The sequence below is a fragment of the Mizuhopecten yessoensis genome, unplaced genomic scaffold (genome assembly GCF_002113885.1).
Source record: "Mizuhopecten yessoensis strain PY_sf001 unplaced genomic scaffold, ASM211388v2 scaffold11175, whole genome shotgun sequence".
Taxonomy (NCBI): Eukaryota; Metazoa; Mollusca; class Bivalvia; order Pectinida; family Pectinidae; genus Mizuhopecten; species Mizuhopecten yessoensis.
The window spans coordinates 735,296-751,547 of record NW_018408917.1 but is presented as its reverse complement, the minus strand read 5'-3'; the positions used below and the strand labels follow the sequence as shown (position 1 = coordinate 751,547).

General features: G+C 37.9%; 2 protein-coding genes across 2 annotated transcripts in view; both read left to right on the top strand.

Moving 5' to 3' along the window:
• The window catches only part of LOC110440236, a 13,699-nt gene extending 9,322 nt beyond the window's left edge, over positions 1-4,377 (top strand). Inside the window, exons 5-7 of the mRNA XM_021483182.1 lie at positions 521-679; positions 1,418-1,578; positions 3,893-4,377. Coding sequence (XP_021338857.1) covers positions 521-679; positions 1,418-1,578; positions 3,893-3,973 — 401 coding nt within the window. The 3' untranslated portion in view covers positions 3,974-4,377. The remainder of the gene's footprint in view (positions 1-520; positions 680-1,417; positions 1,579-3,892) is intronic.
• Positions 4,378-5,594: 1,217 nt separating this feature from the next.
• Positions 5,595-7,668, top strand: LOC110440241. The gene is made up of 3 exons (XM_021483189.1): positions 5,595-5,975; positions 6,850-7,105; positions 7,286-7,668. Exons 1-3 carry the CDS (start codon positions 5,868-5,870, stop codon positions 7,303-7,305), a joined length of 384 nt encoding a protein of 127 aa, XP_021338864.1. The 5' UTR covers positions 5,595-5,867; the 3' UTR covers positions 7,306-7,668.
• Positions 7,669-16,252: the final 8,584 nt, after the last annotated feature.

Below are 16,252 nucleotides of genomic sequence, written 5' to 3'. Positions count from 1 at the left end.
CTCGCCTGAAAGCAGCATCAGATTACTAGGTCCGACCTTATTTAATAAACGAACAACAGTGGTCCGATCGGTTTGACCGTTTAAACGAAAACGGTCAAGGTGTAACTATAATTTGCACAACGACACTGAATGCCCGATACGCAATACGGAAATGACGACACGGTGTACATGCACATTTCGATCAAGATAATTGAGTCCGAGCTGTACTTTTTCCGGAAGTACGTCACGAAAATGGACGCTGATGACGATGTGTGGAGCCACCTTAACTGCTACAGCACAGATACCGCAACATCCCTCAGAACAATTCATACTTAAAACACATTTTCTGAATATTCCATGCGTACGACGACTACGGCGATCGAACCCCGGCCGCCTGCGTGGAAGACAGTAGTGTTAACCACTCAACCAATCCGCCCATATTAAAACGATTATGATGTTTATGTCAAGTCAATTTTAGCTTTTATCCCCAAGTTAAATATTCCGTAATATTACCGTTTAATAAAACACTGTTTCACTTCAGCTAATCTACGACAGAAGTACTCAAGTTTTGCAGAACAAAATCTCGCAAATTCTCGCCAGCTGACGAATGCAGCCCTCTCGACGAGCAAACCGCTGATCATTGGAGACCTTAATACTGGTCCCGGTGTGCCAGCCTTCAACGTCACTGCCGACTTCGAGGGTAACTCTTACATATCGGTCGGTCACGTGTGATATGTGGGGCTTTTACAAGTGTATGGCCGTAGTAGGGAATATTTACAGTTTAATAATGAAAACCAGGTCCCTCACGAGTGGGATGAATATTGTTATTATTATTCAAAATAAGATAAGTATTCGTAAAATGAGTGAAAGCAAGCAATGTCTGTTGTACAAACAAAATAGCGGAAGTGGTACTTTTTTCAGTGGAAATGTTTTTATTTTCGCGATGAAACCATTTATTTCAATGGGATTTTTTTTGTAATGTAAAAACTTTTTGCTATTGAAACAGTTATGAAAACAGATAATCAATTTATATATAAGAGTTACCTCCCTGACATTTCTTCTTATCAGCAACTAGCTAGGCAACTATGCATTCCATTCATATATTAAACCTGACTATGCAAGTTACAAAGCATTCAATGAGATTTGTTTAATAATCTGGCGTTGAGTTGTTCATTAGTGTCTAATATAAGGAAGCGCCAACATTTTAGAATGTATACTTGTTTGGTAACGAGTATGTGTCTCCATGGGGAAAAAATCGACGATTTCGAACCAACATTTTTCATAAGATCAGTTGGGTAATATGAAAACGGAAGACTTAGATGTATATCATTAATCTCAGAAAAGTGCATATATTAGTAATATACGACCAGTTGAAATATGCAATGCACAATTCAATTAGTAAATCCTACCTTTATAAAATCCGTGTTTTACTTTGTAGATTCCTACAACCATTTCCTGTCAGAGGGATTCACATCGCCTTACGTCACTATGGTGGGACGTTGTACTTTCTGTGTTCAGAATCCTCTAGTTTCGGACTGGGAACAAAATAACCTGATAGATCACGTACTAGTACGAAATCGCACAGTTCTCAGTGCAAAGGTAAGTTATTCCTGTAAAATCATGAAACATATTTCGTCACCTTTGATATGATATTAGTTCGTACCCATGGTTAGTAACTTTAGCTTCTGTGCGTAGCTGGCCAGTTGAATAGTTTCCATGTCTTAATTATAAACTTCAGTATTTTGAATGAGATACACCAGTTTGGTAGGAATAATAAATTAATAATAAATTGTTTTGAACCCAAACATATTTCAAATCTTGTTTGTGTAAAAGAACCAGCATTTTATAAACTCTAGCTATTGTACGCGACAGGATATTTGTATACTTTACCTATTTAAAAACTCCGGTTATTGTACGCAGGAGGATAGTTGTAAAATTTACCTTTTTATAAACTCCTGTTATTGTACGCGGCAGGATAGTTGTATACTTTACCTATTTAAAAACTCCGGTTATTGTACGCGGCAGGATAGTTGTACACTTTACCTATTTAAAACCTCCGGTTATTGTACGCGGCAGGATATTTGTATAATTTACCTATTTTTAACCTCCGGTTATTGTACGCGGGAGGATAGTTGTAAAATTTACCTTTTTATAAACTCCGGTTATTGTAGGCGACATGATAGTTGTATACTTTACCTATTTAAAAACTCCGGTTATTGTACGCGGGAGGATAGTTGTAAAATTTACCTTTTTATAATCTCCGGTTATTGTACGCGGCAGGATATTTGTATAATTTATCTATTTATAATCTCCGGTTATTATACGCGACAGGATAATTGTATGTTTTACCTATTCATAAACTCCGGTTATTGTACTCGGCAGGATAGTTGTATAATTTATCTATTTATAAACTCCGGTTATTATACGCGACAGGATAATTGTATGTTTTACCTATTCATAAACTCTAGCTATTGTAGGCGACATGATAGTTGTATACTTTACCTATTTAAAAACTCCGGTTATTGTACGCGACATGATAGTTGTATACTTTCCCTATTTAAAAACTCCGGTTATTGTTCGCGGGAGGATAGTTGTAAAATTTACATTTTTATAAACTCCGGTTATTGTACGCCTCAGGATAGTTGTATAATTTACCTATGTATAAACTCCGGTTATTGTACGCCGTAGGATAGTTGTATAATTTACCTATTTCTAAACTCCGGTTATTGTACGCCGCAGGATAGTTGTATAACTTACCTATTCATGAACTCCGGTTATTGTACGCGGCAGGATAGTTGTATAATTTATCTATTTATAAACTCCGGTTATTGTACGCGGCAGGATATTTGTATAATTTATCTATTTATAAACTCCGGTTATTGAACGCGGCAGGATAGTTGTATAATTTATCTATTTATAATCTCCGGTTATTATACGCGACAGGATAATTGTATGTTTTACCTATTCATAAACTCTAGCTATTGTAGGCGACATGATAGTTGTATAATTTACCTATTCATGAACTCCGGTTATTGTACGCGTCAGGATAGTTGTATAATTTACCTATTTTTAAACTCCGGTTATTGTACGCGGCAGGATATTTGTATAATTTACCTATTCACGAACTCCGGTTATTGTACACGGCAGGATAGCTGTATAATTTACTTATTTATAAACTCCAGTTATTGTACCCGGCAGGATTTGTATAATTTACCTATTTATAAACTCCGGTTATTGTACGCGGCAGGATAGTTGTATAATTTACCTATTTATAAACTCCGGCTATTGTACGCGGGAGGATAGTTGTATGATTTACCTATTTATAAACTCCGGTTGTCGTACTCGACAGGATAGTTGTATAATTCACCTATTTATAAACTCCGGTTATTGTATGCAGCAGGATAGTTGTATACTTTACCTATTTTTAAACTCCGGTTATTGTACGCGATAGGGAAGTATGATTTATAATTACCTATTTATAAACTCCGGTTACTGTACGCGATAGGGTAGTTGTATACTTGACAATGTACATATCTCAACTTAGAAATATAATAAAACTTCAGCTACCGAACGCGACAGTGAACTTAACATTGGTTTTTAAACCTTATTTTTTCTTTGTATTATCATTTCTTGAACTATATATTGTTTGGTGATACATGTAGCTTGAAAAACACATGTTGTGTTATTTTGCATATTTTTTATTCTTGCTAAAGAATCACGCAATAACTGGCTTAGATCCAACTCCATAAATAGAATAAAACATGTTATGTTAAATGACGTAATATTTTCTCTCGTGTGTTTCGGAAAGCGTACCGCCATAATCGCCTGTTCATTAATATGACAGAAATGCAATGACCTTTTTTACAGTAGGATACATAAGGTCGTTTTAAAACATTTTTTTTTTTTTTTTCAGCGATTATATGTCGAAAATATTCCTGGAACAGATTTTCCGATGTCGGATCATTACGGGGTTGAGGTGGAGGTCGATAACTGAATACCAGAACGAGGCTGGTTGTCACGGAGACTTTTGAAATATCAACAACTTCCTTCCTTATAACCTCAAACAAACTCTCCAGAAAATTTGTTTGTGCAGAAACAGTTTTAAAATAGTTTTACCTGATTAATGTGATATTCAACACCTCGCACTTAACTTAACCCTTCCACCTCTGTAGACCATGATGAACTTATCCAGTTCAATGTATGGTAACGCTTGTTAAAGCTACATAGGGATGAAAGGGTTAAAGGTACTAGACATGTACAATCCTGCGTCTTCATACAATCTAACTTCAGGGCATATTTGTGCAATCCCTTTACCAATTCGTTAACAAAATAATATAGTACATTCTAACACGATTCGTTTGCAACGCGCGTTTTGATTGGATACGGACCATGTTCTAATCTGCGATAGAATCATGATCAATCGTGTTAAGCTCCTCCCATCGCACTTAAGCCACGCCCCGTTTCTAACCAAAACAATATGGCGTCAAGCTCGCCTCATAGCGAAATCCCGCTGATAAGGCTAGTAGGCAACAGAACAGAAACGACCGATGAAATGCATTTGTTGAATGAATTAAAAAGTAAAAAGAACGCATTCCTTGTTCTTACCTCCATTTATTACTGAAACGTTCGTTCCATCCGTGTAAAGGCATCTATTTAGATCCGAAATCAAATCAAACATTTCACATGTGTCGTATGCATTTACACAAAACTCTTCAAAAATCTATACAAATAATCACCGATTTTGTCGATAAGCACCGATTGGTATGCATACTGACATGGAAATGTAAGAACTTGTTCAATATTAATCCGAATGTGTCGTATAAACTTTGGTAACAGGACGTTCACGAACAATCCAAATATTCCGCCTCGTCAACATACAGATCGAGCTCTCGCCAGTATGGGCGGGGCTAAATGACCGACTTTTGAAAGCTTCTTTCCGATTGGTCAGTCCGCTGCAGAATGACACGTCGCCAGTTCAGGTCACAAAGTACTTTTGTACAAGGAAATACAATGTTTCTAAACATATTAGCGCAGTATATTTGTTAAGGTGTGTAAGAATGGGGATAGTACGTAGTTTTTCGTGTCTATACTGGCGATTAGAACATGAAATTTGATTTAAACTCTCGACCTATCGGTCTCGAGTTCAAACCCAAATTTCATGTTCTAATCGCCAGTATAGCCACTCAAAACAACGTACTATCCCCTAAGCACAGAGGAGGTGTGTATGTTAGTGTCGTGTGCAAAATAATCAATAAGTCACGTGATGCGATTAACCGCCTACGCACGCCATTTTATGAATGGGATTTGCCAGATTGATCGATGTTTTGTTAGCCAATGGCAATGTCTACAATTTATAACAGGTGAGTGATTTTTGTATAAACATAACCATATGTGTCAACAACACGTGTTTACCTTTCCTTAAAGTGAAATCAACATGTAAAAATGGTTAAACTGAATAAAAGGAAAAAGTCATTTTTTAGGACGTCGAATGTTTCGGCATTTTCTGAAATTAGTGACCTTACTTTCCTGAATACTACACGTTAACCATGAGCGACTTTTTCACGAACTTTTAATATGCCTTTCTTTGATAATCAAGGCATCGAAAACAATAAAAAGTCGTCTTAAGTCGTCTCTTAATTTTCCACAATACTGGATTGAAAATGTCTAAATTTCACCCCCTTTTAAGATTTTGCCTCGCTGAAGCGATCAACAATAAATAAACATCACACGGTCATAATATGAGTAAAAATCGTTTATTTATTAGCCTGATGGGCATTGACAGTGTAAAGTTGTAGTTTGTTTCTATAAATTTCAATGTTAAACTGTTCAAATAAATATTTTATTCTATTTTACATTGTAGTAAATATACGATCACAGATTAATTTACAATGAAACCACAAGTACTTACTCAGCCAAGAGATAGCAGAAAATGCCTATTCAAAAGTCCAACAGCCACCACAACAGAAAAAGAATTGCCTGGATTTGTTACTCCATTGGTAAGAACTTATTTAAAAACCTGTATTTTCAAATCAGATCGAAGGGAAAAGGGGGTGCCTTGTCCATACCCCTGGTTGAACAAAAATTTGTCACATACATATAGGAAATCTCTGAAACATGACCAGAATGTGCCCACATTTAGCCAGTCTGCGCCCTCACCATATACGAAAAGTTCATGATCAACCTATGATTTCAGAGGAATTTATGTTTAAGTTTGAGATACATTTACAATATATGCATTCTTTTTTCCCTACACTTTTGCTCACTTTTCTTTCATTCAGAACTGAATTTGAAATTTATAACATATGTACAAGAAAGAATTTAATAGTAGCTATTTTAGCATAAATTTAGTAAGTGATTATTACGAGTGGTTCAAACATATTAAGAGTGGTTTTGTGATTTCTGTGCCCACAGGTAATCACAACTTCTCGTAATATCACAAAACCACTCTTAATATGTTTGAACCACTCGTAATAATCACTTACCACCCCTAATCTTATAACACATGGGTTAATCTTATAACACATGTGCTAATGTCATTTAAAAGTCGTAATGGTTACGAGCAAAATGAGTAGAATAAGAGAAAGGTATCTCCTAGTGTATAGGTAGGTAGGCAAACAATTGGAATCTATGGAGTACAATTCAGAATCATGAACTTGGGGATAAACGATCCCTATCGACGTTTAATTTCCTTTCCAAGAAAATGAAATATTTTGTTGAGAAGCAAGAATAAAAAAAATTGGGTGGGGCCTTGTTTCTGGGTAGGTAGGATAAGGACAAACAAACAAAATTTAATTTAGTCCTCAATTGCAGAAACCCTTGTGTTTCATGATTATTTTTATTAGTTAATATTTTTTTTATTTCATTCTATAGGGAACATCTCAGAAGAGAAACAGACGAGTTCTTATCTTTTCACCACTGAAGGGTACTCCTCATAAAAGCCCACTGAAAAAGAAACGTCGGCAGCCAGTATGGACCCAGAAAGAGTTGTGTTCCTTAGTAGAGTTTGTTGCCTTGCACAAGGATTTGCAGTCTTCTTCAAATGAGTGGCCTGCTATGAATGCAGATAATGTATATTGGACAAAAGCAAGTGATTTCATCAAACAGACATGTGGCTCTGTTAGAAGCAGTAAGTACAGTATCATTTGCATGCATTATACGTGAATAATGCATATTGGTATTGTGTTTGTCGCTTTTAAATTTTGTTACTCTGCAAATCTTTAACTAAATGAATGCAATGATTGCGAGGCTCTATAAATGCTTTCTCATTGATTTGGAATGAATATTCATATGCCTTCCCTCCTTTCAGTTTGTTGGGACCAGTGCTAAAAAAGGTGGAGGAAGACCTGTTACTAATTGCCCCCCTATGGACAACACAGTGTTGGTTCCCTCGACTGCTGAGGCTGGTGGTAGCAGAGCCTCGTTTATTACCTGTGAAAAAGGACACTCTAGTAATGCCACAAGACAGACAAATGACACATCCTCTGCTAAGAGAACTGCACCTGACTGCTTTCAGAATATCGGGGAAGCCATCCAAAGCCAGGGAATTTCGTCAAATACAACCAATATTATCCTACAATCATGGCGCGATTCCACGAAACGACAATACAGGACATATCACAAAAAATGGCTGTCATTTTGTGACGGACAACATAGTGATCCGTTTTCTCCAAATGTAAATAGTGTTTTGAAATTCCTNATTGACAGAGTTTTGAAAGTATTAACCATGTCCACAGCTACCTTATTGGGGCTGCTTACCGGTCAACGAGTACAAACACTCCACCTATTGAATATTGAGAACATTCACTTCACCGACAATCTTGTGAAGCTACGCATTGGAGACATTTTGAAACAAACAAGACCAGGATTTCATTTACCTGAAATTGTTTTAGAGAGATACTCTGTTGATAAAAACCTCTGTATTGTGACTTACCTCTCTGCATAAATTGAGAAAACAAAAACATTAAGGGGAAAAGAGGTTAAACTCTTCATCAATTATACAACACCATATCTGGGAGTTTCGAAGGACACCATCAGCAGATGGATAAAGACAATGCTAAAAGACTCTGGTATTGATACTAGTACTTTTAATGCACACAGCATTCACTCAGCATCTACCTCCTTTGCAGCAAAAACTTTACCAATTTCTACAATACTGAGAACTGCAGGGTGGAGCTCTGAATGCGTATTCAGGAAGTTTTACCATAAATCAGTGGTTTGTGACACTTCATTTAGTAACTCAATTCTGAGCTTGTGTAACACATAATTGAAACAAATTTTGGAATCACATGGATGCATGTTATTAGCATATCTAGAGACAGTTAACGTATATGCTATTAGATGTGATCAAAACACCATAATATCTTACTGACAGGATACAATACATGTTAAATACCATGCACAATGTATATAATGTAAATAAATGCGTTGGTTTTCGTTAATTATTCTTCGAAATTGTTATTGTAAGATTTATATAATTAAGGAACAATAGTAATATGCCTCTAAAACTCTCACGTGGTCACTCAGTGACCATATATGGAAGTGTGGAATTGATCAATTAAACGAGATTTATTGATGTTTGATTAAGATTCCACACTTGCATATATGGTACTGAGGGATTACGTGCCCACCCTGTACGTATTATTATGCATGAATGGTAATATATATTAACAAAACATTGCATCTTACTATTGTTGCTTTCAAGACTGACCACTCGCACGACTGTGTCATTTGAAAAAAGTTGTCTTTATTATGATTATGTATTCCATGTGCATTTGTAAATATTTAATTACACATCACAGTAATTTTTGTATTTATACATATGTACATTTACATATGACAATTAAATATTTACAAATCTGCATTATAAACATTATTGTCTGAATCTGGAAGCCATTTCCCTTTCTTGCAGATAATGATGGATCCCTTCAGTTTTCTCGAACTAATGTTTCTGAAGTACCACGATGTGACGGACTTCATAGATGTCTTCACTATTTCTCTCGATTTCATAGCCTTTGTTACCTTTGGTATCTTTTTTACACCTATATAGCCAAGCTTAAGGTCCTTGCTATTGACAGTAACATTAACACTTATAGCATTTTTGTGTTTTGGATTGTCTTCTTCTGACAAAAGTCTGACTGGCACAAATGGACATTGTCTTAGGGCACTCTGCACATCTTTTAAATTTTGCTGGTAATGTTCCCCGTATGTTGATCCTCTTATCTGAATCATAGAAGTGTAATGTTCATCCTCATCACTATTTGGTTCCGAACTACTTTGGTCGTCATCCTCATCACTGTCACTGCCCAAGTCAGTAAGTTCAGTTCTTGAAATGGCATTATTTTCAATTTGCACAAAGATGCTTCCTCCACCAAGACATGAACATTGTTGAACTTGATCTAGAAAGTTCAGATTGTGAACAGGCATACCGGGTAGATCTAGAGCATTGATATGATCCGGTCTCCCTTGGAAAGTTGCTCCTGGAACAATGGCAAATGACCATACTAGTACAGCCCAAGACTCCCTTCCAATGCTAAAATTACCACTGACTGCATCTTTGTCAAACTAAAACAAAAGGAAAATATTATATAACACACAAAGAGAACTTCGTCATAGAACACCATAAAATAGGTATATGTATAAAACACAATTGCAATACATGCACAAATGTACATGGTGTCTGTTTGCACTGTTTGAAGACCCAATTTGTTTATTTGAGAAGTTTTAGTTGATTGTAGTTGAAAGAAATCATCGGTTTTCAAAAAAAAAAAAATATTTCCCAATAATTCGCTTCGTTTTTTCTTGGATTTGACTTTGTAAGAAAAACAAAAATACCTTAAAAATTACAAGAATTGTTGACTAGTAGCAAGGCTGGTGACGTTTTGTTGGCGAATGTTGACTCCAGTAACTCGTCGTCGGCGAACAGGATGCAACGTCTAACAGCAGTCTTGTTTGCTGGCGCTACGTGTCCTACACGAACTTTTACTTTTATACTTGGACAGTCTCTCATTTGTACAGTGTAGACTTTCTTATTGATACAGAAAAGCCAAATTCCAGAGGAATCTAACCAAGAGCTTGTTGATGTTGACACTTCGACCGCCATTTTTGAACTGACAAACCGACATCCGGCGATCGGTAATATAGTCTGTATTTGCGTGCCGTGTGCAAAACGAAACACCTCCTCTGCCCTAAGCATATCCTATTTTTTCTGATGCCTCTGAACGGCCGTATCACATATGTCAGTGGGGTTATTCTGGCCTTTTACCTCCCCAATTGCCTGTATTCGTGTATATCACAACCTGTAACCCGGACCTATACAAACTATTTCGCACCTTTTGGCCGTCATTGGATATACTCACATCTCTGAAACGGGATCGTCTCACAAGCACTTGCCAAAATTGTAACTAAATTTAGATCTTGAAATAAACAGATATATACTGCCTCAGGGATTTCCTTGTTAACTTGTTTCTGAACCTTTTCTTTAGATTGGGAAGGAAGGATTGAATACAGGTTCATTTAGCACAGCCAGTAATGTTTATGTGTGACGTTTCGCTAACAAGTACGGCCTGTACTCTGTCACCTTCATCAGATAAATTGTGGGGGTGCATATCGTGCTTGTCATCGGAACCTCACGCGAATATTGCACTGGTTGTGCTATGGGAACACGTGTACTCAATACTTTTTAATTTGTTAGGTTGCAACTTTACTTTTTATGTTTAATAAATACATTCAGTGGTAAAATAGACTTGTAAACTCACTATGGTTAACACTTCACGTAATATTTTCAAACTATTTTTAAGTTCTTGTGATTTATATGTAGGACAGTACCGAATCGGAATGCAACTCGATACATTATATCGCCAAAATGCCATAAAGTCTGACAATTGTAAGCAATGGATTATTACAATGTACATAACTAATATCTTTGCCTATTGAAACATATGACCGACTACTAAGTCCTAATCGTTCGTGAAAACCAGCAATTGATTCGACTTTTGTGTGATGTTATCTTCACAAGTTTCTGACACACCATGTAAAGTCATTATCGTAAACTTTTCTTTAAAAACCAAAACCGAAACCTAGACGAGAAATTTACCGAAAACGATAGGGTGACACCGACTTAGATCACCACAAAAACGCAAGCATATATAGCGTGTCCTGATTAGTCATCAAATGAACGTATCGACATATCTTTCTAGTAACACAGGTGTATCATTACGCCTCAAGTTTATGAAATATGAAGAAAAGGGCTCAGAACATTGCTTAGCCTACTCATAAATACCTCAACCTTATAATAGTCATCAGCCTTTTTGACTGTGATGATCTAACACGGTCAGGAAAAACCTGCTCAAAAACTTGAAACTTATGTAGGACGCCGACCTGACTTCAACAACCTCCCCCTTCTATTCTCCGAATAGGCGAGTTAATAATAAATAGAAGTACACTAATAAACGGATGAGTATGCAAACTAAGGGGACAGAAAGAACAAAATAATTAACCATGATGGTCGCCATACATCTATGTCTTATATCGGGAGAAACCAACCCTCTTGCGAAATTTGAGAAAGGTCGGTCTTTGAGAGAAATGACGATAACAACCTTTAACAGTCAACATTCAAAATGGCCGCCCTTTAGTCATCTTTCCAACAGTTCAGTCTGAAAACTAAATATGCATTAGTAAGGACCAAGTGAAACAACTTACGAAATAATAAAGATTCGCCTGTTACAGTATTGCTTAATAAAAAAAAACGGAATTACAAGAAACCAATGAAGGGCTGACGACTGACTGACTACGGACGAAAGGCGATTTGAATAATCTAGATGGAGGGTTAATATAAAAAGCTTGACGCAACGAAGTCAGTCTTTGGATACGCGAGGGAGACATAGAAAAGTCTGAAATATTCATATTTTCTGGTAAACCACAAGGATGTCTGGAGGTTTGAGTTGAGATACTGGAGTTGAACATGTACAACGTAATTTACAAAATATATCAAACGCTACAACTTGTTTCCTTCATTCGAATTCAGATTTTTATGTTTTTTTATACATTCGCAAACTCGTCATATTCGCCATGCAATAGTAAGTTGGTGTGTTTTTGTAAAGTTATGTATTGCACACCCGACACATCAATGACCCTATGCTAGACGCCGTGATACAGGTAAACGACAATTTATCAGCGTTTTACCACCATAGCGTCATTGATGTAAACATTTGTACGTGTCTATGTGAATCTATTAGCTTCAGTGTATGACACAAAACGTACCTACTCTGTCAATACTCTCCACATTTCAATTTCTTACACATGGATGAAGAACCGTTACATGTAAATGTATGTTAAGACTTAACTCACGATAACGTGTAGTGGGATACGGAAGGTTACGATAACATGTAGTGGGATACACAAGGTTACGATAACGTGTAGATGGATACGGAAGGTTACGATAACGTGTAGTGGGATACAGAAGGTTACGATAACGTGTAGTGGGATACTGAAGGTTACTATAACGTGTAGTGGGATACGGAAGGTTACGATGACGTGTAGTGGGATACGGGTCAATACTCTCCACATTTCAATTTCTTACACATGGATGAAGAACCGTTACACGTAAATGTATGTTAAGACTTAACTCACGATAACTTGTAGTGGGATACGGAAGGTTACGATAACATGTAGGGGGATACACAAGGTTACGATAACGTGTAGTTGGATACGGAAGGTTACGATAACGGGTAGTGGGATACAGAAGATTGCGATAACGTGTAGTGGGATACGGAAGGTTACTATAACGTGTAGTGGGATACGAAAGGTTACTATAACGTGTAGTGGGATACGGAAGGTTATATAACGTGTAGTGGGATACAGAAGATTACGATAACGTGTAATGGGATACAGAAGATTACGATAACGTGTAGTGGGATATGGAAGGTTACTATAACGTGTAGTGGGATACAGAAGGTTACAATAACGTGTAGTGGGAGACGGAAGGTTACTATAACGTGTAGTGGGATATGGAAGTTTACGATAACGTGTAGTAGAGTACGGAAGGTTACGATAACGTGTAGTGGGATACGGAAGGGTACGATAACGTGTAGTAGGATACGGAAGGTTACGATAACGTGTAGTGGGATATGGAGGGTTACGATAACGTGGAGTGGGATACGGAAGGTTACTATAACGTGTAGTGGGATACAGAATGTTACAATAACGTGTAGTGGGAGACGGAAGGTTACTATAACGTGTAGTGGGATATGGAAGTTTACGATAACGTGTAGTAGAGTACGGAAGGTTGCGATAACGTGTAGTGGGATACGGAAGGTTACGATGACGTGTAGTGGGATACGGAAGGTTACGATAACGTGTAGTAGGAAACGGAAGGTTACGATAACGTGTAGTGGGATACAGAAGATTACGATAACGTGTAGTGGGATATGGAAGGTTACTATAACGTGTAGCGGGATACAGAAGGTTACAATAACGTGTAGTGGGAGACTGAAGGTTACTATAACGTGTAGTGGGATATGGAAGTTTACGATAACGTGTAGTAGAGTACGGAAGGTTGCGATAACGTGTAGTGGGATACGGAAGGTTACGATACCGTGTAGTGGGATATGGAGGGTTACGATAACGTGGAGTGGGATACGGAAGGTTACTATAACGTGTAGTGGGATATGGAAGGTTATTTTAACGTGTAGTAGAGTACGGAAGGTTACGATAACGTGTAGTGGGATACGGAAGGTTACGATAACGTGTAGTGGGATACGGAAGGTTACGATAACATGTAGTGGGATACGGAAGGTTACGATAACGTGTAGTGGGATACAGAAGGTTACGACAACGTGTAGTTGGATACCGAAGGTTACGATAACGTGTAGTGGGATACGGAAGGTTACGATAACGTGTAGTGGGATACGGAAGGTTACGATAACGTGTAGTGGGATACGGAAGGTTAAGATAAAGTGTAGTGGGATATGGATGGTATACGGAAGGTTACGATACCGTGTAGTGGGATATGGAGGGTTACGATAACGTGGAGTGGTTACCATAACGTGTAGTGGGATACGGAAGGTTACGATATCGTGTATTGGGATACGGAAGGTTACGATAACGTGGAGTGGGATACGGAAGGTTACGATAACGTGTAGCGGGATACGGAAAGTTACGATAACGTGAAGTTGGATACAGAATGTTACAATAACGTGTAGTGGGATACGGTAGGTTACTAAAACGTGAAGTGGGATACGGAAGGTTACGATAACGTGAAGTGGGATACGGAAGGTTACGATAACGTTTAGTGGGATACGGAAGGTTACGATCATGTGAAGTGGGATACAGAATGTTACGATAACGTGTAGTTGGATACAGAATGTTACGATAACGTGTAGTGAGATACGGAAGGTTACAATAACTTGTAGATAGATTTGGAAATACGGAAGGTTACGATAACGTGGAGTGGAGGTTACGACAACGTGTAGTGGGATACGGAAGGTTACGATAACGTGAAGTGGGATACGGAAGGTTACGATAACGTGTAGTGGGATACAGAAGGTTACAATAACGTGTAGTGGATAACAGAAGGTTACGATAACGTGTAGTGGAATACGGAAGGTTACGATAACGTGTAGGGGAATATAGAAGGTTACAATAACGTGTAGTGGGATACGAAGGTTACGATAACGTGTAGTGGGATACAGAAGGTTACGATGACGTGTAGTGGGATACAAAAGGTTTCGATGACGTGTAGATTAGCGTGTAGTGGGATACGGAAGGTTACGATAACGTGAAGTGGGATACGGAAGGTTACGATAACGTGTAGCGGGATACGGAAAGTTACTATAACGTGTAGTGGGATACAGAAGGTTACGATAACGTGAAGTTGGATACAGAATGTTACAATAACGTGTAGTGGGATACGGTTGGTTACTAAGCGTGAAGTGGGATACGGAAGGTTACGATAACGTGAAGTGGGATACGGAAGGGTACAATCATGTGAAGTGGGGTACAAAAGGTTACGATTACGTGTAGTGGGATACGAAATTTTACGATAACGTGTAGTTGGATACAGAATGTTACAATAATACGATAACGTGTAGTGGGATACGAAATTTTACGATAACGTGTAGTTGGATACAGAAGGTGACAATAACTTGTAAATAGATTTGGAAGGTTACAATAACGTGTAGTGGGATACGAAATTTTACGATAACGTGGGGATATGGAGGGTTACGATAACGTGTAGTAGGGTACGGAAGGTTACGATAACTTGTAGTGGGATACGGAAGGTTAGATAACGTGAAGTTGGATACAGAAGGTTACGATTACGTGTAGTGGGATACGAAATTTTACGATAACGTGTAGTTGGAAACAGAATGTTACGATAACGTTTAGTTGGATACAGAAGGTTACGATAACATTAAGTGGGATACGGGTTTAGTGGGATACGGAAGGGTACGATAAAGTTTAGTGGGATACGGAAGGTTACAATCATGTGAAGTGGGATACAAAAGGTTACGATTACGTGTAGTGGGATACGAAATTTTACGATAACGTGTAGTTGGATACAGAATGTTACGATAACGTGTAGTTGGATACAGAAGGTTACAATAACTTGTAAATAGATTTGGAAGGTTACGATAACGTGTAGTGGATTACAGAAGGTTACGACAACGTGTAGTGGGATACGGAAGGTTACGATAACGTGTAGTGGGATACAGAAGGTTACAATAACGTGTAGTGGATAACAGAAGGTTACGATAACGTGTAGTGAAATACGGAAGGTTACGATAACGTGTAGTGGAATACAGAAGGTTACAATAACGTGTAGTGGGATACGAAGGTTACGATAACGTGTAGTGGGATACGGAAGGGTACGATAACGTGTATTGGGATATTGAAGGTTACGATAACGTGTAGTGGTATACGGAAGGTTACGATAACGTGCACGTGTAGTGGTATAAAGAAGGTTACGATAACGTGTAGTGGGATACGGAAGGTTACGATAACGTGCACGTGTAGTGGGATAAAGAAGGTTACGATAACGTGTAGCGGGATACAAAAGGTTACGATAACGTGAAGTGGGATACGGAAGGTTACGATAACGTGTAGTGGGATACGGAAGGTTACGATAACATGTAGTGGGATATGGAAGGTTACGATAACGTGTAGTGGGATACGGAAGGTTACGATGACGTGTAGTGGGATACAAAAGGTTACGATGACGTGTAGTGGGATACAGCAGTTTACGATAACATGTAGTGGGATATGGAAGGTTACGATAACG

Excerpts from the sequence above, each read along its gene's own strand:
- LOC110440241 (XM_021483189.1), top strand. The coding sequence starts at position 5,868 with ATGAAACCACAAGTACTTACTCAGCCAAGAGATAGCAGAAAATGCCTA. Across the intron at positions 5,976-6,849 it reads CTGGATTTGTTACTCCATTG|GGAACATCTCAGAAGAGAAA; the intron begins GTAAGAACTTAT and ends TTCATTCTATAG. Across the intron at positions 7,106-7,285 it reads ATGTGGCTCTGTTAGAAGCA|TTTGTTGGGACCAGTGCTAA; the intron begins GTAAGTACAGTA and ends CCCTCCTTTCAG.